This window comes from Tamandua tetradactyla, chromosome 2, assembly GCF_023851605.1.
Source record: "Tamandua tetradactyla isolate mTamTet1 chromosome 2, mTamTet1.pri, whole genome shotgun sequence".
Taxonomy (NCBI): Eukaryota; Metazoa; Chordata; class Mammalia; order Pilosa; family Myrmecophagidae; genus Tamandua; species Tamandua tetradactyla.
Window position 1 is genome coordinate 193,061,858 of NC_135328.1, and position 22,024 is coordinate 193,083,881.

At 37.9% G+C, this 22,024-nt stretch overlaps 1 protein-coding gene and 1 pseudogene across 3 annotated transcripts in view; both read left to right on the plus strand.

Moving 5' to 3' along the window:
• The window catches only part of YARS1 (tyrosyl-tRNA synthetase 1), an 88,757-nt gene that overhangs the window by 14,680 nt on the left and 52,053 nt on the right, over window positions 1–22,024 (plus strand). For all 3 annotated transcript variants that reach the window (XM_077150434.1, XM_077150432.1, XM_077150433.1), the window contains 2 exons: window positions 2,378–2,524; window positions 2,751–2,926. In XM_077150434.1, coding sequence (XP_077006549.1) covers window positions 2,378–2,524; window positions 2,751–2,926 — 323 coding nt within the window. The remainder of the gene's footprint in view (window positions 1–2,377; window positions 2,525–2,750; window positions 2,927–22,024) is intronic.
• Window positions 19,697–21,024, plus strand: LOC143674555 (heterogeneous nuclear ribonucleoproteins A2/B1 pseudogene; annotated as a pseudogene).

Genomic DNA, 22,024 nt, shown 5'->3' on the forward strand with positions numbered 1-22,024 from the left:
TACTCTGCCATTTTGCCCCCTTAAAGGTCTGAAACAGGGGTATGAGTTAATCAAATTCTGGGTGAAGATCTCTGTGGCTACGTTTTTTTTGGCATGGGCAGGCACCAGGAATCAAACCCGGATCTCTGGCATGGCAGGCAAGAATTCTGCCACTGAGCCACTGTCGCACTGCCCTCTCTGGCTACCTTTTTTTAAAAAAAAAACTTTCTTATTGTATAGTATAACATATATACAAAGCAAAGAAATAAAAAAGCAATAGTTTTCAAAGCATTCTTCAGCAAATAGTTACAGGACAGATCCGAGAATTTGTCATGGGTTATCATATGATCCTCTCAGATTTTTCCTTCTAGCTGCTCTGGAATATAGGAGGCTAGAAGGCTTAAATATTTTTTTATCATCACAATTGACTTTTTTCCTTCTTTTTTTTGTGAAAAATAACATATATACAAAAAAAACAATACATTTCAAAGCATAGCCTAACAATTAGTTATAGAACATATTTCATATCTTCACTGTAAAACTCCATCATCACCTTTAATCTTTCCACCCCTCTCTTTAGGCATGTTTGGGCTATGGCAATTCTAAATTTTTGATATTGAAAGGGTCTGTCACTAATATGGGGTAGGGAGATGGAACTATCTGATGTTCTGGAGAGGCTGGGTCCTCTAGGTTGCAGGACTTTTCTGGACCAGGGACCCATCTGGAGGTTGTAGGTTTCTGGAAAGTTATTCTAGTGCCTGGAACCCTTGTGGAATCTTATATATTGTCCTAGGTGTTCTTTAGGATTGGCTGGAACGGTCCTCGTTGGGGTTTGACAAGTTATGATAGGTAGCAATGTCTAACTGAAGCTTGCATAAAAGCAACCTCCAGAGTACCCTCTTGACTCTATTTGAACTCTTTCTGCCACTAATACTTTATTTGTTACACTTCTTTCCTCCCTTTTGGTCAAGATGAAATTGTTGATCCCATGGTGTCAGGGCTGGATTCATCCCTGGGTGTCATCTCCCACATTGCCAGGGAGACTTTCACCCCTGGATGTCATGTCCCACATAGGGGGGAGGACGATGATTTCACTTGCAGAGTTGGGCTTAGAGAGAGTGAGACCACATCTGAGCAACAACAGAGGTCCTCCAGAGGTATCTCTTAGGCTTGCCTATAGGTAGGTTAAGCTTCTCCGCTACCTACATAAGCTTCACAAGAGTAAGCTTCAGGATTGAGGGCATGGCCTATTGATTTGGATGTCCTTAAAGTTTGACACAGTATTAGGGGATTCCCTGATGGTAAGGTTTAATAGTTCCATATTCTTTCTCCCATCCCTCAAGAGACTTTGTCTCTGGCTACTTTTTGCAGCATGGATTGGAGGGAACAAAGATAAATATATGAGGCTATTACAGTAATTCTTGTGTTATCTGGATGGTGGCCTGGATTAGGGTGATGGTGTAAAGGCAGATAGATGTAGGAGAATTTAAGAACTGCTTTGGAGTGGCTTAAGCAGCTTGGTGAATGACAGTTCCATCTGTTAAAGTAGGAGTTAAACTATAAATGAAAAAGATAGAGAATGAGGTGGGGGTGGGGAGAACATGAGTTTAAGCTTGAATATGTTGAGATTGAATTTAACTGTGTTAACAAGTACATCATTCTATACATAGGTATAGGCAAGAGATTGGGGAGTTCTAGCTCATGAGTAATAATTGAAGAAACTGAACGGGGTCACTTAGAGAAAATGTAGAGAAAGAAGAGGCTAGAGCCTTAAGGATTGCTAATATATAATGATGAGTAGCAGCAGCAAAGAAATCTGAGACCCAGTAGCCAGAAAAGTAGGAGGGAAACCAACATATTGTAATAAAAGAGACCAAAAGAAGAGGGTGTTTCATGGAGAGAGTGAGGGCTAAAAAGTATTCATTGATTTTAGTAACATAGAGGACATCTTAGGAAGAGCATTTTCAGTGGTTTGATGGGGGTATGGAATTTGGATAGGATGGGAGATAAGGAAATGAAGACCAGAACAAGAAAACAACCATTTCAAGAAGTTTGGTTGTGAAAGGAAGGAGAGTGTTAGAGGGAGCTGGAAAGGAAGATGTGGTTAGGGGAGTATGGTTAGTGACATACGTACACACGCCACCACACTCCTCCATCATCACCATCACTCCATCATCACCATCATTTCACTGGAGTGGTACTAGTAGCAGCACCAAATTAGGTTGGCTCTCAATCAGCATTGAGAGCATAGCTGGGCCTCCCTGCTGGCTGTGGGCCTGGATCCCTGCTGGTACATGCCTTTGCCTTTCTTGTCCTAGAGTAAAGGATGCTAAACTCATCACCAGCTCTGACCAAGGTGGGGTACCAGCATTGAACTGCTTTTCTGTTTCTACAACAGGAGGTTCTAGGAGAAGAGAAGCTGAAGGAGATACTGAAGGAGCGGGAACTTAAAGTTTACTGGGGAACGGCAACCACAGGCAAGCCACATGTGGCTTACTTTGTGCCGATATCTAAGATCGCAGACTTCCTGAAGGCAGATTGTGAGGTAAGGACTAATGCCATAAGCCAAGCAGTTGTCCTTGGGGAACAGCCAGAAGAGCAACTTGACAATGGGGTGAGGCTACTTGAACAAATTCATCCTTTTTTTTTTTTTTTTTTTGTAAGCCAAAAAGTTAGGGTTTATTGTTTCACTGAAAGGAAAGATCCAGGAGTAGGCTTTTGGCACAGCGGGATTCAGGGCAAATTCACATTTTGATGTCCCTTATGTCCAGGTAACAATTCTGTTTGCGGATCTTCACGCATATCTGGATAACATGAAAGCCCCGTGGGAACTTCTAGAACTCAGAACCAGCTACTATGAGAATGTGATCAAGGCAATGCTGGAGAGCATTGGTGTGCCTTTGGAGAAGCTTAAGTTTGTCAAAGGCACTGATTACCAGTTTAACAAGTAAGTGCTTGATCATCCACCTTCCTCATGGCTTTGGTGCTTCTAGCTAATTACAGGCCTGTGGAGTTCAGGTACTCCTTAAATTTGGATTAGAAGCTGTTTGCTTTACCTATCAAGAACCATTAAACTCTTTATAGCCTCTATCCTTTATTTCATCCATCAACAATGTACTGACTAATAAATGCCTATGTATTGTCCTATTTACTGGAGATATAAATGTAAGTTTAACAAAATCCTTGGCCTTGAAGAGCTCACAGTATATGAGAGAATGATGACAAACAGCTCAGCCTCCCCTTTTCTTTCCAACCTCAGCAAATAATGTTAAAAGAAATGCAAAAGAAAAATATTACACTTGTTTCCCACCTCCCCCAACAGCAACCTTTATTACTGCTTATCTCCGTCGATTTTATTCATGTTTGTAATGTCACCAGTTATAATTTTGTATCCTAATTTTTAAATTTCCTATTTCCTAAGTAATTTCCCATGCTACCTCATTGTCTCTACATTAAAAAAATTTGTAAAACCTTTCAAGTAAGCCTTTGTAACTACATACTATGTCCTAGGCACCTTTGCATTTCAACCCTCACAATGACTTGTCAAGGAAAATTATTCACTGATATTTTACTTATAAGAAAATAAAGTCAGATTTAACTTTCTCAGGTTCATACAGCTAGCCAGTAAAAAAGCCAGAATGTGAACCAAGGTCTCTTGCTTCTACAGCCTTGGTAGAGTACCTGAGATTTCTTTTTACATTTAATCCACAGGTATTTATGGGGACCTTATTATATGCTAAACACTGTTCTAGATGCTGGGTATGCAAAAGTAAACTAAAACAAAAATGCCTGTATTTATGAGAATACAGATGGTAAACAAACGCCTTAATATACATGGTGTATCAGATGAGTGATAGGTGCTACAAAGAAAAATAAAGTAGGGCAGATGGGGAAGAGAAAACTGAGGGAACGGGGTGAGGTTTCTATTTAAATAGGATAATTAGGGAAGTCCTCCCTGTTTAGATGACGTTAGACAAAGACTTGAAGAAGGTGAGCGAGTGAGTCATGAAAATAGTTATTGAACTGTTAATATACGCCGGGTACTGTTCTAGACCCTGGAGTTACAACAGTGAATAAAACAAGCAAGGTTTTATTTTCCTAGAACAGAATTCCGGGCATGGGAAGATGGGGTAAATAAATAAAGCTATCTTCCTTCAAAGTCACTTGAGCTTTCATATATATACAAAAGTATAATGAAAAGAAGTTGGCTTTGTAAGTGCACACTTTGATGCACTCCCTCTGCCTCAAACACATAATTATGGTAGATAAAAATATAAAAGTAAGAAACCAGGCTCAAAAACAAGATAAAATATCTCCAGTAAGAGAAACACAATTGAAATGCAAATTGACGAGTTGGGCCGAAGTTATAGGTCTGCTGGACTCCAGTTTAGCAGCCAGCAGTTGGGGCAAATCAGGTTTACTGCTAGGAGCCCGAGCCTACAAAGTGGGGCTTTTCCCCTTTTCCCATCCCCATGCTATCCCTCAAGAAAATTGGAACCGGGGGATGGGGCACTATTGTCAACCCACCTGGATTCTTGGGGATTCTTTTTTTATTATTGTGTATTATATATTATAATAAAATATGCATATATATTTTACCATTTTAAACTTTTTCTTAACTTATTTTAAAATTCTTTTAAACTTACAGGATAGTTGTAAAGGTAATACAATTCCCATACAGAGAACTCCAATATACCCCTCAGATACCCAGATCCACCAGTTTTAACATTTTGCCACATTTGCCATATCATTTTTTTCTCTCCCGTTCTTTCTTTTCCTCTCTTTCTTTTCTTTCTCTATCCATCCGTCTATCTATTCATCTGCTGGCCTATTAGTCGGTCTATCTATTTATCAATCCATTTTCTGAACCTATTTTATTATAGGTTGTTTACATCGTTTCCTGAAGACTTAATATTGCCATGTACATTTCCTGAGAACAGGGGTATTCACTTATGTAACCACTTTAAGTACACCTATCAAGTTCAAGAAATTAGTTGTTGTTATAAAGCTCACAGTCCATATTCTAGTTATTTCATGTGTCCCAGCAATGTCCCTTTGAGCCTTTTCTCCTCTCTTGATCATCTATTCCATTTAATTGACATTGTCTCTAGTTGCTCACTCTTTTTTTTTTAGCTTTAGGAATGTAAATACAGCGTAAACTTTCCTATCTCAATCACTCCCAAGCATGCCATCCAATGGTATTAATCATATTCACAATATTACAGTGTGTTTACCACCTTCCATCACTAAAACCTTACCACGTCTGCACACAGAAACCCTGCATCCATTATGAAATAACTCTTTATTCTCCCTACTGCCACCTCTGGCAACTTGTACCCTAATAAACTCTATTCTGCTCTAAGAACTTGCATATTCTCTGATATTTTCTTTGTAGTTACCATGGGGCTTAAATTTAACATCCTAAGTCTGTAACAATCTTCTTTGTTTAGATGCCAGCTTAACTTCAACAGTATACACACACTATGTTCCTATACCTTCCATCCTCCCACCTTTATATCATTCTTGTCACAAATTACGTTTATTCATTATGAGTCCCAAACCACTAGCTTATCATTACATTTTATACATTTGCCTTTTAGAGTCTTTGGACATAAACAGTGGAGTTACAAACACACATTATAGTAGTATGGCATTTATATTTACCCATGTCATTACCCCTACAAGAGATCTTTATTTCTTCATGTGTCTTCAATCTGTTGTCTCTTGTCCTCCTTCAACTTGCAGAACTCTCTCTGGAATCTCTTGTAGGGCCAGTCAAGTGGTGACAAAATCCCTCAGCTTTTGCTTATCTGTTAATGTCTTTTTTTTTTTTTAACTTTTTATTGTATAATATAATTTATATGCAAAGCAAAGAAATAAAAAAAGCAAGTTTTCAAAGCACTCTTCAACAAGTAGTTATAGGACAGATCCCAAAGTTTGTCATGGGCTATCATACCATCATCTCAGATTTTTCCTTTTAGCTGCTCCAAGGCATTGGAGGCTAGAAGGAATATATATATATTTATCACCACTTTTTTTCTTTTTTGTGGAAAATAACATATACAAAAAAGCAATTTAAAAAAACAATAAATTACAAATCACAGCCCAACAATTAGTTATAGAACAGATTTCAGAGTCTGGTATGGGTTGTAATTAATAGAACAGATTTCAGAGTTTGGTATGGGTTGCAGTTCCACAATTTTAGGTTTTTACTTCTGGCTGCTCTAATATACTGGAGACAAAAAGTATCAATTTAATGATTCATTTGTTAAACCCTCCCTTCTCTGTATAACTCCACCATCACCTTTGATCTTTCTGTCCCACTCTTTAGGGGTATTTGGGCTATGGCCATTCTAACTTTTTCATGCTGGAAGGGGCTGCCAGTTATATGGGGTAGGGAGGCAAAACTAGGTGATGTTCTGGAGAGGCTGGCTCGTCTAGGTATCAGGGCTTATTTGGTCCAGGGAACCATCTGGAGGTTGTAGGTTTCTGGAAAGTTAGCCTAGCGCATGAAACCTTTATAGAACCTTATATAATGTCCTAGGTGTTCTTTAGGATTGGCTGGAATGGTTTTTTTTTTTTTTATTTTTATTTTTTATTTTTTTATTAACGGAAAGAAAGAAAAAAAAAAGAAAGAAATTAACACAACATTTAGAAATCATACCGTTCTACATATGCACTCAGTAATTCTTAACATCATCACATAGATGCATGATCATCGTTTCTTAGCACATTTGCATCGGTTTAGAGGAACTAGCAACACAACAGAAAAAGATATAAAATGTTAATATAGAGAAAAGAAATAAAAGTAGTAATAATAGTAAAAAAAAACCCTATAGTTCAGATGCAGCTTCATTCAGTGTTTTAACATGATTACTTTACAATTAGGTATTATTGTGCTGTCCATTTTTGAGTTTTTGTATCTAGTCCTGTTGCACAGTCTGTATCCCTTCAGCTCCAATTATCCATTATCTTACCCTGTTTCTAACTCCTGCTGGACTCTGTTACCAATGACATATTCCAAGTTTATTCTCGAATGTCCATTCATATCAGTGGGACCATACAGTATTTGTCCTTTAGTTTTTGGCTGGATTCACTCAGCATAATATTCTCTAGGTCCATCCATGTTATTACATGCTTCATAAGTTTATCTTTTCTTAAAGCTGCATAATATTCCATTGTATGTATATACCACAGTTTGTTTAGCCACTCTTCTGTTGATGGAGATTTCGGCTGTTTCCATCTCTTTGCAATTGTAAATAACGCTGCTATAAACATTGGTGTGCAAATGTCCGTTTGTGTCTTTGCCCTTAAGTCCTTTGAGTAGATACCTAGCAATGGTATTGCTGGGTCATATGGCAATTCTATATTCAGCTTTTTGAGGAACTGCCAAACTGCCTTCCGCAGTGGTTGCACCCTTTGACATTCCCACCAACAGTGGATAAGTGTGCCTCTTTCTCCGCATCCTCTCCAGCACTTGTCATTTTCTGTTTTGTTGATAATGGCTATTCTGGTGGGTGTGAGATGATATCTCATTGTGGTTTTGATTTGCATTTCTCTAATGGCCAGGGACATTGAGCATCTCTTCACGTGCCTCTTGGCCATCCATATTTCCTCTTCTGGTAGGTGTCTGTTCAAGTCTTTTTCCCATTTTGTAATTGGGTTGGCTGTCTTTTTGTTGTTGAGTTGAACAATCTCTTTATATATTCTGGATACTAGACCTTTATCTGATATGTCATTTCCAAATATTATCTCCCATTGTGTAGGCTGTCTTTCTACTTTCTTGATGAAGTTCTTTGATGCGTAAAAGTGTTTAATTTTGAGGAGTTCCCATTTATTTATTTCCTTCTTCAGTGCTCTTGCTTTAGGTTTAAGGTCCATAAAACCACCTCCAGTTGTAAGATCCATAAGATATCTCCCTACATTTTCCTCTAAATTGGCTGGAATGGTTTTGATTGAGGTTTGGCAGGTTATGATAGGCAATGTCTAACTGAAGCTTGCATAAGAGTGACCTCCAGAGTATCCTCTTGACTCTATTTGAACTTTCTCAGCCACTGATATTCTACTAGTTACACTTCTTTCCCCCCTTTTGGTCAGGATGGAATCATTGATCCCAGTGTGCCAGGGCCGGACTCATCCCTGGGAGTCATCTCCCACATTGCCAGGGAGAACTTCATCCCTGGATGTCACGTCCCATGTAGTGGGGAGGACAATGATTTCACTTGCAGAGTTGAACTTAGAGTGAGGCCACATCTGAGCAACAAAATAGGTCCTCCAGAGGTATCTCTTAGACATACCTATAGGTAGCCTACGCTTCTCCACTACCTTTATAAGTTTCACAAGAGAAAACCTCAAGATCAAGGGCTTGGCCTATAGAGTTGGGTATCCCCAGTTTTTGACACAGTATCAGGGGATTCCCTGATGGTAAAGTTTAATAGTTGCATATTTTTTCTCCCATCCCTCAAGGGATTTTGCCAATACCTTTTGATTATCTGCTTACTATATTCTAGGATGTAGCCAGGAATTACATTAAGCTATACAGGATTAAAAGCCCTCATTCTTACTCTGGGCTCCCTGTGTTTCAGTTGTTCAAATGAGCTATAGACAGGTTGAGTTATATTATGTGCTACAGAAAATTTGGGTTCTAGACAAAATAAACCTTTCTTCCTTGGTCTCAAAGAGTAGGTGCGGTTCTAAAATATAGACAATGTCTTCCTTACCCCTGTGTTCTGAATTACCTTAATCCTGACCTGATTAGCTTTGTTCTCATCTCTAAGTACCAGATTATAGATATGTAAAACAGCGTCTCCAAATCCAGAAATAATAATTACCACTCCGGACTAAATGTGTCTGCTATAAGAGCTTACAGTCTAGGCCCCTGTTTTCTTTTCTTTTTTTTTAATTTTTTATTAATTAAAAAAATTACAAGAACGAAGCACAAACATTCCCAACACGTACATTCAGCAATTCACAATATCATCACATAGTTGCATATTCATCATCATAATTATTTCCCAGAACATTTGCATCAATTGAGAAAAAGAAATAAAAAGACAACAGAAAAATAAAACAAAAACAGGAAAAAAAAATTTTACATACCATACCCCTTACCTAGGCCCCTGTTTTTTGATAAGCATTTTCTAAAGGGGAACATACAATAACTGTTCTTTCGTTTCTGGCTTATTTTGCCTCACCAAATGTTCTGGTAATGTCTTAATCTCTTCCTCATTTTTTTATTAGAAGTTGTGGATTTACAGAACAATCATGCATAAAATATAGGATTCCCATTAGCATCCTACCACCAACATCTTGTGTTGGTGTGGAACATTGTTTCATTTGATGGTAACACTTTTTTATAATTGTACTTTTTTTAACAGTATTTACCTTTCTTACAATTGATGAAAAATTATTAAATAATATTATTAACTATCATCCATAGTTTGCACGAGGTATATTTTTGCCCATATACCACCCTATTAGCACCTTCTATTAATGTCGTAATTTGTTATAATTCATGAAAGACATGTTAACTATAGTCTGTCATCTGTAATAGGTTATACAGTGCTATGTTTTATCTTTTAACTTTTATTCAAGTAACGTGACAAAGTTTCCTTTTTTAACCCACTCACCTGTGTAATTCAGTGCTGTTTACTACACTCGCAATAATATGCAATAATATGCTACCGTCACCACCTTCCATTTCCAAAACTTTGCAATTAGCCTAAATACAAATTTTGTAACAATTAAGCATCAACTCCCCAATCTTTAACACCAATCTATCCCCTGGTAACCTGTATTCTAGAGTCTAACTCTATGAGTTTGCTTATTATAATTAGTTCATATCAGTGAAATCATATAATATTTGTTCTTTTGTGTCTGACTTCTTTCACTCAGTTTAGAATCTTCAAGGTTCATCTGTGTTGTTTCATGCATCAGCACTTCATTTCTTTCTACAAGTGAAAAATAGTCCATTGTATGTATGTACCTCATTTTGTTTATCCATTCTTTGGCTGATGAATGCTTGGGTTGCTTACATCTTTTGGCAGTTGTGAATAATGCCGCTTTGAATATCAGTGTGCAAATATCTTTTTGGGTCCCTACTTGCAATTCTTGTGGGGTTGCCAGGCCGTATGTTATTTTTACACTTAGCTTCCTGAGGAAGTGCCAAACAGTATTTCATAGTAGCTGTACCATTTCACATTCCCAACAGCAATGAGTGAATGTTCCTATTTCTCTACATGCTCCCCAGCACTTGTAGTTTTCAGTTTTTTTAATAGTAGCCATTCTCTTGGGTTGAAATGATATCTCATTATAATTTTGACTTGCATTTTCCTAATAGCTAGTGATGTTGAGAATTTTTTCATGTGCTTTTTTTGGGACATAAATAGTTTCATTTTATTGTAATTTTTATATTTATTTATTTGTTAATTAAGAAAAATTAAAACAAATGAACTAAAACATTAATATGTGATCATTCTGTTCTACATATATAATCAGTAATTCATAACATCATCACCTAGTTGCATATTCATCATTTATTAGAACATTTGAGTCAATTCAGAAAAAGAAATAAAAAGACAACAGGAAAAGAAGTAAAACGAAAACAGAAAAGAAAAAAGATCATACATACCATACCCCCCACCCCTCGCCTTCATTGATCACTAGCATTTCAAACTAAATTTATTTTAATATTTGTTCCCCCTATTATTTATTTGTATTCCATATGTTCTACTCATCGGTTGACAAGGTAGATAAAAGGAGCATCAGACACAAGGTTTTCACAATCACACAGTCACATTGTGCAGGCTGTATCATTATTTAATCATCCTCAAGAAACATGGCTACTGGAACACAGCTCTACATTTTCAAGCAGTTCCCTCCAGCCTCTTCATTAATCTTGAATAACAAGGTGATACCTACTCAATGTGTAAGAATAACCTCCAGGATAACCTCTCGACTTTGTTTGGAATCTCTCAGCCATTGACACTTTGTCTCATTTCACTCTTCCCCCTTTTGGGCGAGAAGATTTTCTCAATCCCTTGATGCTGAGTCTGAGCTCATTCTAGGATTTCTGTCCCACGTTGCCAGGGAGGTCTACACCCCTGGGAGTCATATCCCACGTAGACAGGGGGAGGGTGGTGAGCTTGCTTGTTGTGTTGGCTGGAGAGAGGCCACATCTGAGCAGCAAAAGAGGCTCTCTTGGGGGTGACGCTTAGGCCTAAATTTTAAGTACACTTGACCTATCCTTTGTGGGGTTAAGTTTCATATGAACAAACCCCAAGACTGGGGGCTCAGCCTATATCTTTGGTTGTCTGCACTGCTTGTGAGAATATCAAGAATTCAACTTGGGGAAGCTGAATTTCTCCCCATTCTCACCATTCCCTGAAGGGGACTTTGCAAATACTTTTCTACTCACTGATCGGATCACTTTGGAATTCATCGGGGCATCACTCTGGACAAACCAACAAAATCTCATGCCCTACCTGAGATTCCAAGTACTTATTGTGTTCAATCAAGCTATCTACATAACTTATATTAGGAAATGCACTAGTCGAAATATAAATTTTGTACCAAATACACATTTTTTTGCTTTACTCTCACACATAAGGTGACATTTTGAAATATTAATTACCATCTATTTTCAGCACCCTGCAGTAATGACATTCCTTTGTTCTTCCTCATGCAAAAACATTTTTAAAATTTGTATATTTAGTCACTATTATTATACACTCTAGGCATTCCTAGATTATACCATCTCAATCTTTAACGTCTATCTTTCTTTCTGATTTCATTTATGCCTCCAGCCCTCCTCCCTCTATCATTCTCACATGCAGCTTGATTCAGTGTTTTAACATAATTGTATTACAGTTAGGTAGTATTGTGCTGTCCATTTCTGAGTTTTTACATTCAGTCCTGTTGCACAATCTGTATCCCTTCAGCTCCAATTAACCCAATATTTTACCCTAGTTCTATCTCCTGATGGTCTCTGTTACCAATGAAATTCTCCAAGTTTATTCACTAATGTCAGTTCATATCAGTGAGACCATATAGTATCTGTCCTTTTGTTTCTCCTAATCTCACTCAGCATAATGTCCTTAAGGTCCATCCATGTTGTTACATACTTCATAACTTTATTCTGTCTTACAGCTGCATAATATTCCATCGTGTGTGTATACCACAGTTTGTTTAGCCACTCATCTGTTGGTGAACATTTTGGCTGTTTTCATGTCTTTGCAGTTGTAAATAATGCTGCTATAAACATTGGTGTGCAAATGTCTGTTTGTGTCCCTACCCTCATGTCCTCTGAGTAGATACCTAGCAATGGTATTGCCAGGTCATATGGCAATTCTATATTCAGCTTTTTGAGGAACCACCAAACTGCCTTCCACAGCGGTTGTACCATTTAACATTCCCACCAACAGTGGATGAGTGTGCCTCTTTCTCCACATCCCTTCCAACACTTGTCATTTTCTGTTTTGTTGATAATGGCCATTCTGGTGGCTGTGAGATGATATCTCATTGTGATTTTGATTTGCATTTCTCTAATGGCCAGGGAGGTTGAGCATCTCTTCATGTGCTTTTTGGCCATTTGTATTTCCTCTTCTGAGAAGTGTCTGTTCAAGTCTTTTTCCCATTTTGTAATTGGATTGGCTGTCTTTTTGTTGTTGAGTTGAACAATCTCTTTATAAATTCTGGATACTAGACCTTTATCTGATATGTCGTTTCCAAATATTGTCTCCCATTGTGTAGGCTGTCTTTTTACTTTCTTGATGAAGTTCTTTGATGCGCAAAAGTGTTTAATTTTGAGGCGTTCCCATTTATTTATTTATTTCTTCAGTGTTCTTGCTTTGGGTATTAGGTCTATAAAACCGCCTCCAAGTATTAGATTTATAAGAAACTTCCCTACATTTTCTTCTAACTGTTTTATGGTCTTAGACCTAATGTTTATGTCTTTGCTCCATTTTGAGTTAATTTTTGTATAGTGTGTGAGATATGGGTACTCTTTCATTCTTTTGCATAGGGATATCCAGTTCTCTAGGCACCATTTACTGAAGAGACTGTTCTGTCCCAGGTGAGTTGGCTTGACTACCTTGTCAAAGATCAATTCTCCATAAATGAGAGGGTCTATATCTGAACACTCTATACGATTCCATTGGTCAGTATATCTATCTTTATGCCAGTACCATGCTGTTTTGACCACTGTAGCTTCATAATATGCCTTAAAGTCAGGCAGCGTGAGACCTCCAACTTCATTTTTTTTCCTCAGGACATTTTTAGCTATTCGGGGCACCCTGCACTTCCAGATAAATTTGCTTATTGGTTTTTCTATTTCTGAAAAGTAAGTTTTTGGGATTTTGATTGGTATTGCATTGAATCTGTAAATCAATTTAGGTAGAATTGACATCTTAACTATATTTAGTCTTCCAATCCATGAACACAGTATGCCCTTCCATCTATTTAGGTCTTCTGTGATTCCTTTTAACAATTTCTTGTAGTTTTCTTTGTATAGGTCTTTTGCCTCTTTAGTTAAATTTATTCCTAAATATTTTATTCTTTTGGTTGCAATTGTAAATGGAATTCGTTTCTTGATTTCCCCCTGATTGTTCATTATTAGTGTATAGAAAAACTACAGATTTTTGAGTGTTGATCTTGTAACCTGCCACTTTGCTGTATTCATTTATTAGCTCTAGTAGTTTTGCTGTGGATTTTCAGGGTTTTCGACATATTGTATCATATAATCTGCAAACAGTGAGAGTTTTACTTCTTCCTTTCCAATTTTGATGCCTTGTATTTCTTTTTCTTGTCTAATTGCTCTGACTAGAACTTCCAACACAATGTTGAATAACAGTGGTGATAGTGGACATCCTTGTCTTGTTTCTGATCTTAGGGGGAAAGTTTTCAGTTTTTCCCCATTGAGGATGATGTTGGCTGTGGGGTTTTCATATATTCCCTTTATCATTTTGAGGAAGATCCCTTCTATTCCTATCCTTTGAAGTGTTTTCAACAGGAAAGGATGTTGAATTTTGTCAAATGCCTTTTCTGCATCAATCGAGATGATCATGTGGGTTTTTTGCCCTGATTTGTTGATATGGTGTATTACATTAATTGATTTTCTTATGTTGAACCATCCTTGCATACCTGGGATGAATCCTACTTGGTCATGATGTATAATTCTTTTAATGTGTTTCTGGATTCGAGTTGCTAGAATTTTGTTGAGGATTTTTGCATCTATATTCATTAGAGAGGAGATTGATCTGTAGTTTTCTTTTTTTGTAATATCTTTGTCTGGCTTTGGTATGAGGGTGATGTTGGCTTCATAGAATGAAGTAGGTAGCTTTCCCTCCTCTTCAGTTTTTTGGAAGAGTTTGAGCAGGATTGGTACTAATTCTTTCTGGAATGTTTGGTAGAATTCACATGTGAAGCCATCTGGTCCTGGACTTTTCTTTTTGGGAAGCTTTTGAATGACTGATTCAATTTCTTTACTTGTGATTGTTTTGTTGAGGCCGTCTATTCCTTCTCGCATCAAGTTGGTTGTTCATGCCTTTCTAGGAAGTTGTCCATTTCATCTACATTGTTGTATTTATTAGCATAAAGTTGTTCATAGTATCCTGTCATTAGTTCCTTTATTTCTGTGGTGTCAGTGGTTATATCTCCTCTTCCATTTCTGATCTTATTTATGTGCATCCTCTCTCTTCTTCTTTTTGTCAGTCTTGCTAAGGGTCCATCAATCTTATTGATTTTCTCATAGAACCAACTTCTGGTCTTATTGATTTTCTCAATTGTTTTCATGTTCTCAATTTCATTTATTTCTGCTCTAATCTTTGTTATTTCTTTCCTTTTGCTTGCTTTGGGGTTAGTTTGCTGTTCTTTCTCTAGTTCTTCCAAGTGGACAGTTAATTCCTCGACTTTTGCCCTTTCTTCTTTTTTGATATAGGCATTTAGGGCAATAAATTTCCCTCTCAGCACTGCCTTTGCTGCATCCCATAAGTGATATGTTGTGATTTCATTTTCATTTGCCTCGAGATATTTACTGATTTCTCTTGTAATTTCTTCCTTGACCTACTGGTTGTTTAAGAGTGTGTTGTTGAGCCTCCACATATTTGTGAATTTCCTGGCACTCAGCCTATTATTGATTTCCAACTTCATTCCTTTATGATCTGAGAAAGTGTTTTGTATGATTTCAATCTTTTTAAATTTATTGAGACTTGCTTTGTGAACCAGCATATGGTCTATCCTTGAGAATGATCCATGAGCACTTGAGAAAAAGGTGTATCCTGCTGTTGTGGGGTGTAATGGTCTATAAAAGTCTGTTAAGTCTAGCTCATTTATTGTATTGTTCAAATTCTCTGTTTCTTTATTGATTCTCTGTCTAGATGTTCTGTCCATTGATGCGAGTGGGGAATTGAAGTCTCCAACTATTATGGTAGATGTGTCTATTTCTCTTCTCAGTGTTTGCCACATGTATACGGAGCATTCTGGTTCGGTGCATAAATATTTTGATTGTTATGTCTCCATGCTGAAGTTCCTTTTATTAGTACATAGTATCCTTCTTTGTCTCTCTTAACTGTTTTACATTTGAAGTCTAATTTGTTGGATATTAGTATAGCTACTCCTGCTCTTTTCTGGTTGTTATTTGCATGAAATATGTTTTCCCAACCTTTCACATTCAACCTATGTTTTTCTTTGTGTCTAAGATGTGTTTCCTGTAGACAGCATATAGATGGGTCCTGTGTTTTAATCCATTCTGCCAGTCTATGTCTTTTGATTGGGGAGTTTAATCCATTAACATTCAGTGTTATTACTGTACGGGTAGTACCTTCTGCCATTTTGCCTTTTGGATTTTATATGTCATTTTTAATTTTCCTTCTTTTTACCTTTACTCATAGTCTTCGTTTCTACACTCTTCTCCACACCTCTTTCTTTTGTGTTTTCGTATGTCTCTAGTGCTCCCTTTAGTATTTCTTGCAGAGCTGGTCTCTTGGTCACAAATTCTCTCAGTGATTTTTTTGTCTAAAAATGTTTTAATTTCTCCTTCATTTTTGAAGGACAGTTTTGCTGGGTATAGAATTCTTGGTTGGCAGTTTTTCTCTTTTAGTAATTTAAATATATCATCCCACTGTCTTCTCACCTCCATGGTTTCTGCTGAGAAATCTACACGTAGTCTTATTGGGTTTCCCTTGTATGTGGTGGATTACTTTTCTCTTGCTGCTTTCAAGATCCTCTGTTTGTCTTTGACTGCTGACATTGTAATTAGTAAGTGTCTTGGAGTACGTCTATTTGGATCTGTTCTCTTTGGGGTAAGCTGCACTTCTTGGATCTGTAATTTTAAGTCTTTCATAAGAGTTGGGAAATTTTCAGTGATAATTTACTCCATTAGTTGTCTCCTCCTTTTCCCTTCTCTTCTCCTTCTGGGACACCCACAACACGTATATTTGTGTGCTTCATATTGTCATTCAGTTCCCTGAGTCCCTGCTCATATTTTTCCATTTTTTCCCCATAGTTTCTGTTTCTTGTCAGATTTCAGATGTTCCACCCTCCAGTTCACTAATCCTATCTTCTGCCTCTGGAAATCTACCATTGTAGGTTTCCATTGTTTTCTTCGTCTCTTCTGCTGTGCTTTTCATTTCCATAAGTTCTGTGATTTGTTTTTTCAGACTTTCCATTACTTCCTTTTGTTCATTCCCTGCCTTCTTTATATCCTCCCTCAATTCATTGATTTGGTTTTTGATGAGGTTTTCCATGTCTGTTCATATATTCTGAATTAATTGTTTCAGCTCCTGTATCTCATTTGAATTGTTGGTTTGTTCTTTGATTGGGGCATATCTTCAATTTTCCTGGTGTGATTTGTTATTTTTTGCTGGCATCTAGACATTTAATTACCTTAACTAGTTTATTCTGCCAATTGCTCTCACTTCTTTTACCTGGTATTTTCTTGCTGGATAAATTTGTTGTCTATCTGTTCTTTGACATTCAGTTCAGTTTTATCTGGACCTCTAGCTTAGGTTTTGTTTAACAGAGGATAATTTTTCAGTTCTTGTTTTCTTGTCACTTGCCCTGCTTGTATGGTGCTTTTTTCCGCCCACCCTTAGGAGGGTCTACTTAGGTATTATAGACCTCAGCCAGATTTTCCCAGGTCAAACTGGCCTCCTCTCAGGAGGAAACAGTCACCTGCTTCGGTTTTTGCTGAGGGTGAGACCCAGCAGTTTGAAAGACTGTCCTGTGAAGTCTCTGGGCTCTGTTTTTCTTATCCTGCCCAGTATGTGGTGCTTGCCAGCCTGCAGGTCCCACCAGCATAAGATGATGCAGTACCTTTAACTTTGGCAGACTCTCCCTGCTGGGGGCATGGTGGAGACAGAGGAGAGGTTGTAGGCTGGTTTTAATGGCTTTAAATTACAAAGCCCTGGTGTCTGAGTTCCTTAAAGGAGGGATTTCACCTGAGTTGGGTTTCACCCCTCCCCTGGGGAAGGCACAGGCTCCAGACAAGCCCTCAAAGGAGCTTGTTTCTGCCTATGCCTGGGGCAGTTGCAGCCTGAGAAGTCCTGCCTCTGAATCCAAAGGCAGTCAAGCCTTTGTAGAAACACAGCCACAAAAACCTGTTTCCTTTTTTTTTTTCTTTTTCTGTCAGCCCTGCCCCCTTGGCGCCAGAGTAAAAATAAGCGACCTCCGCTTTGACCAGGTTCACCTGAGCTGGGGGCCTATTTTTAGTAGTCAGAATTTGTTAGTTAATTCCACAATTGGCGTTTGATTGTGCTCAGTCCCTGCTGCTGGTGAAGTCTCTTTCTTTTCCCATCTGGGAAGCAGCCTGTAGGGGAGTGGCGCCGGCCGCCACGGCTTGGGGAACTCACAGTTCTGGGGAGGCTCGCAGCCGGTCCAGCTGGTCCAGACTGGGGTACGCTGTGTGTCCAGTCACTGACGTGGCCCCAGGAGCTGTTCTGTACTGTTTCTGGTTATTTAGTAGTTGTTCTCGAGGGTGAACTAAAATTCGTACTTTGCTAAGCCGCCATCTTGGCCCTCTCCCTTTCATGTGCTTTTTAACCATTTATATATCCTCTTTGGAGAAATGTCTATTGAAGTCTTTTGTCTATTTTTTAATTGTGTTGTCTTTATTGTTGAGTTATAGAATTTCTTTATATGTTCTGAATATTAATCCCTTATCACATATGTGGTTTCCAAATATATTCTCCCATTGTGTAAGTTGTCTTTTCACTTTCTTGACAGAGTCCTTTGATGCACACAAGTTTTAAATTTTAAGGAGTCCCACTTATCTATTTTTTCTTTTGTTGCTTGTGCTTTGGGTGTAAATTCTAAAATATCAATGCCTGACACAAGAGCCTGAAGATGTTTCCCTACATTTTCTTCTAGGAGTTTTATAGTTCTGGTTCTTATAATTAGGTCTTTGATCATTTTGAGTTAGATTTTATATGTGGTCTGAAATAAGGATCCTCTTTCATTCTTTTGCATATGGATAACCAGTTCTCCCAGCACCATTTGTTGAAGAGACTATTCTTTCCCAATAGAATGAACTTTGTAGTTTTGTCAAAAATTAATTGGTCATAGATGTCAGGGTCTATTTCTGAACTCTTAATTTGATTCCATTGTTCAATATATCTAGCCTTATGTCAGTACCATGCTGTTTTAATTACTGTAACTTTGTAGTATGCTTTAAAGTCAGGAAGTGTAAGACCCAACTTTGTTCTTTTTTCAAGATGTTTTTGGCTATTTGGGGCCCCTTACCCTTCCAAATAAATTTGATAATTGACTTTTCCATTTCTGAGAAGTAGGCTGTTGGAATTTTCATTGGGATTGCATTGAATCTGAAGGTTGATTTGTGTAGAAGTGACATCTTAATGATGTTTAGTCTTCCTATTCATGAACACAGACTAGCCTTTCACTTATTTAAGTCTTTGATTTTCTTTAGCCCTATTTTGTAGTTTTCTGTGTTTAACTCCTTTACATCCTTGATTTAATTTACTGCTAGATATTCGACTTTTTAAGCTGCTATTGTAAAAAGGACTTTTTTTCTTGATTTCCTTTTCAGATTTCTCATTACTAGTGTATAGAAACACTACTGATTTTTGTATGTTGGTCTTTGTGCTGGTTTGAAAGGATTTATGTATCCTAGAAAAGCCCTCTCTTAATCAAAATCCCATTTCATAAAGGTAGAACAATCCCTATTCAATACTGTATGTTTGAAACAGTAATCAGATCATCTCCCTGGAGATGTGATTTAATCAAGAGTGGTTGTTAAGCTAAATTAGGTCACTACATATCTCCACCCATTTGGGTGGGTCTTGATTAGTTGCCGGAGTCCTATAAAAGAGGAAACATTTCGGAGAATGAAAGAGATTCAGAGAGAGCAGAGGATGCTGTAGTGCCATAAAGCAGAGTCCACCAGCCAGCAACCTTTGGAGATGAAGAAGGAAAACGCCTCCCAGGGAGCTTCATGAAACAGGAAGCCAGGAGAGAAAGCTAGCAGATGACACCATGTTCACCATGTGCCTTTCCAGCCAAGAGAGAAACCCTGACTGTGTTCGCCATGTGCCTTCTTACTTGAGAAAGAGAGACCCTGAACTTCATTGGCCTTCTTGAACCAAGGTATCTTTCCCTGGATGCCTTTGATGAGACATGTCTATAGACTTGCTTTAATTGGGACATTTTCTTGGCCTTAGAACTGTAAACTAGGAACTTATTAAATTCCTCTTTTAAAAAGCCATTCTGGAGTAGCAGCAGCGCTCGGGCCCGTGCGGAGGTGTTCCTAGCGGCGTTGTTTCCTGAGCAGCGGCAGTTCTCACAACAGCGCCAGGACGAGTCCGGTTCGTGTTCGTCCGCGGAGATATTTCTCATCTCGCTCGGCTGTGGGAAATCGGGCTGAAGCGACTGAGTCCGCGATGGAGAGAGAAAAGGAACAATTCCGTAAACTCTTTATTGGTGGCTTAAGTTTTGAAACCACAGAAGAAAGTTTGAGGAACTACTATGAGCAATGGGGAAAACTTACAGACTGTGTGGTGATGAAAGATCCTGCAAGTAAAAGATCAAGAGGATTTGGTTTTGTAACTTTTTCATCCATGGCTGAGGTTGATGCTGCAATGGCTGCGAGACCTCATTCAGTTGATGGGAGAGTGGTTGAGCCCAAACGTGCTGTAGCAAGAGAGGAATCTGGAAAACCAGGGGCTCACGTAACTGTGAAGAAGCTGTTTGTTGGTGGAATTAAAGAAGATACTGAGGAACATCACCTTAGAGATTACTTTGAGGAATACGGAAAAATTGATACCATTGAAATAATTACTGATAGGCAGTCTGAAAAGAAAAGAGGCTTTGGCTTTGTTACTTTTGATGACCACGATCCTGTTGACAAAATTGTATTGCAAAAATACCATACCATCAATGGTCATAATGCAGAAGTAAGAAAGGCTTTGTCTCGACAAGAAATGCAGGAAGTCCAAAGTTCTAGGAGTGGAAGAGGAGGTAACTTTGGTTTTGGAGATTCACGTGGTGGTGGTGGAAATTTTGGACCAGGACCAGGAAGTAACTTTAGAGGAGGATCTGATGGATATGGAAGTGGTCGTGGATTTGGAGATGGTTATAACGGGTATGGAGGAGGACCTGGAGGAAATTATGGAAGTGGAAATTACAATGATTTTGGAAATTATAATCAGCAACCTTCTAACTATGGTCCAATGAAGAGTGGAAACTTTGGTGGTAGCAGGAACATGGGGGGACCATATGGTGGAGGAAACTATGGTCCAGGAGGCAGTGGAGGGAGTGGGGGTTATGGAGGAAGGAGCCGATATTGAGCTTCTTCCTATTTGCCATGGGCTTCACTGTATAAATAGGAGAGGATGAGAGCCCAGAGGTAACAGAACAGCTTCAGGTTATCGAAATAACAATGTTAAGGAAACTCTTATCTCAGTCATGCATAAATATGCAGTGATATGGCAGAAGACACCAGAGCAGATGCAGAGAGCCATTTTGTGAATGGATTGGATTATTTAATAACATTACCTTACTGTGGAGGAAGGATTGTAAAAAAAAAAAAATGCCTTTGAGACAGTTTCTTAGCTTTTTAATTGTTGTTTCTTTCTAGTGGTCTTTGTAAGAGTGTAGAAGCATTCCTTCTTTGATAATGTTAAATTTGTAAGTTTCAGGTGACATGTGAAACCTTTTTTAAGATTTTTCTCAAAGTTTTGAAAAGCTATTAGCCAGGATCATGGTGTAATAAGACATAACGTTTTCCTTTAAAAAAATTTAAGTGCGTGTGTAGAGTTAAGAAGCTGTTGTACATTTATGATTTAATAAAATAATTCTAAAGGAAAAAAAAAAAGCCATTCTGTTTCTGGTATTTTGCATTCTGGCCACTAGCAAACTAGAACAATCTTGTATCCCACCACTTTGTCGACCTCATTTATACGCTCAAGTGGCTTTCTTGTCAATATTTGGAAACTTTCTCTGTATAGCATCATATCTGAAAATAGTGAATGTTTTAATTCTTCCCCTCCAATTCAGATGCTCTTCATTTATTTTTCTTGCCTAACTGCTCTAACTAGAACTGTTAGCACAATGTTGAATAACTGGTGACAGTGGGCACCCATGTTTTGTTCCAGATCTTAGGTGGAAAGCTTTCAGCCTTTCACCATCAAGTGTGATGTTAACTGCGGATTTTCCATATATCCTTTATCATGTTAAGGAAGTTTCCTTCTATTCCTTTTTTTTTTTTTCCAAAATAAAAAGGATTTAACAATTCCTAATTTTTGAAGTGTTTTTATGAAGAAAGGATGCTGGATTTTGTCACATGGCTTTTCTGTATCAGTTGAAATGATCATGTATAAATACCCCTTCTATTTGTTAATGTGGTATATTACGTTGATGTTCTTATGTTGAGTCATCCTTGCATTTCTGGGATAAAACCCAGTTGATCATGGTATGTAATTTTTTTATTATGGTGTTAAATTTGATTTGCAAGTATTTTTTATTTATTTGTGTCTTCTCTCCTTTTTTCTTTATCAGTCTAGCCTAGGGGTTGTCAATTTTATTGATCTTTTCAAGT